At 45.8% G+C, this 1356-nt stretch overlaps 1 protein-coding gene across 1 annotated transcript; it reads left to right on the forward strand.

The window, feature by feature from the left end:
- Positions 1 to 305: 305 nt before the first annotated feature.
- Positions 306 to 1150, forward strand: LOC149149220 (uncharacterized). The gene is made up of 2 exons (XM_089442418.1): positions 306 to 972; positions 1116 to 1150. The coding sequence occupies exons 1-2, from the start codon at positions 306 to 308 to the stop codon at positions 1148 to 1150; spliced, it is 702 nt and encodes a 233-aa protein (XP_089298544.1).
- The last annotated feature ends 206 nt before the right edge of the window (positions 1151 to 1356 follow it).

Raw genomic sequence — 1356 nt, forward strand, 5'->3', positions numbered from 1 at the left:
TCCTCTAGAAAAGTCAATTGCTTCCCCTTCTTGAGAGTCAAAATCTACTTGGTCATGTCGACAGCACCATCATTCCTCCCCCTCAATTTGATTCTGCCACTCCTCAGACGCCTATTGAAAAACACTTGGCGTGGAAAGTTGCTGATCAGAAAATCCTCTGCCTCCTTCATTCCTCTCTCACCGAAGTTGCCATGGCAGAGGTTGTTGGGCTTACCACAGCATGAGAGGTCTGGCTTACCTTGGAGAATACCTTCAATCACCGATCGAAGGCTTGAGAAATTCATCTCAAAGATGAACTTCAATTGATGAAACGCAATACCAGACCTGTTGCTAAATATGCCCACTCTTTCAAGGCTCTATGTGACCAATTTCATGCGATTGGTCGGCCTGTGGATGACACCGACAAAATCCACTGGTTTCTCCGTGGTCTTGGCACTGATTTCTCGGGTTTCTCCACTGCGCAAATGGTGCTCACCCCTCTTCCTTGCTTTTTTGATCTGGTCTCCAAGGCTGAGATTTTTCAACTCTTTCAGAAATCTCTTGAACCCACTGCCCCTCCTGCTGCAACCTTCACTGCCGCAAACCGAGGTTCTGGCCGATTCTCTGCAACTCGTGGCCGTAACTCCGAGGGTCGTCGCACTGGCCATGGCCGCACCTCCTCTGCAACTCATGGCCGCCTCTTCTCTGGTTCAGGTCGCCGTCCTCCTCGCTACCAGATATGCCGTCTAGATGGTCACTATGCCGATCGGTGCAACCAGAGGTATGCCCGAACTGAGAATAGCGCCCATCTTGCCGAAGCTTTTGCAAGCTCTTGTTCTCTCAACGACTCAGCAGGCCCTGATTGGTTCTTGGACACTGGAGCTTCAGCCCACATGTCTATAGAACCATCTATTTTGGATCAGCCAACTCAGTACACTGGTAAGGATTCTGTAATTGTGGGCAATGGTGCCTCTTTACCCATTACTCATACCGGTACAGTCTCTCCTACCCCAAATATTCATTTATTGGATGTTTTAGTTGTTCCCCATCTCACCAAAAATCTCCTTTCAATTAGTAAATTAACATCTGATTTTCCTTTATCCGTTACATTTACTAATAACCTTTTCTCTATTCAGAACCATCAAACGGGAAGGGTGGTGGCAAAGGGTAAGCGTTATGGGGGCTTATACGTGATGAAGCGTGCCAACTCTACTCTTATTTATGTCCTTAAAAATAAGAATTTACATGCTTCCTATGATTTATGGCATGCTCGCCTTAGACATGTAAATCACTCTGTTATTTCTTATATAAATAAAATAGGACATCTTTATCTTACATCTTTATTTCCCTCTCCTGCACTGTGTAGTACATGTAAAC

This window comes from Pinus tabuliformis, chromosome 9 (genome assembly GCF_031772625.1).
Source record: "Pinus tabuliformis cultivar Carrire ecotype Pingquan chromosome 9, CPIR1, whole genome shotgun sequence".
Lineage (NCBI taxonomy): Eukaryota > Viridiplantae > Streptophyta > Pinopsida > Pinales > Pinaceae > Pinus > Pinus tabuliformis.

Coding starts and splice junctions, on each gene's coding strand:
- LOC149149220 (XM_089442418.1), top strand. CDS start 306: ATGAAACGCAATACCAGACCTGTTGCTAAATATGCCCACTCTTTCAAG. Junction 973..1,115: donor TTTACCCATTACTCATACCG/GTACAGTCTCTC, acceptor TTCTCTATTCAG/AACCATCAAACGGGAAGGGT.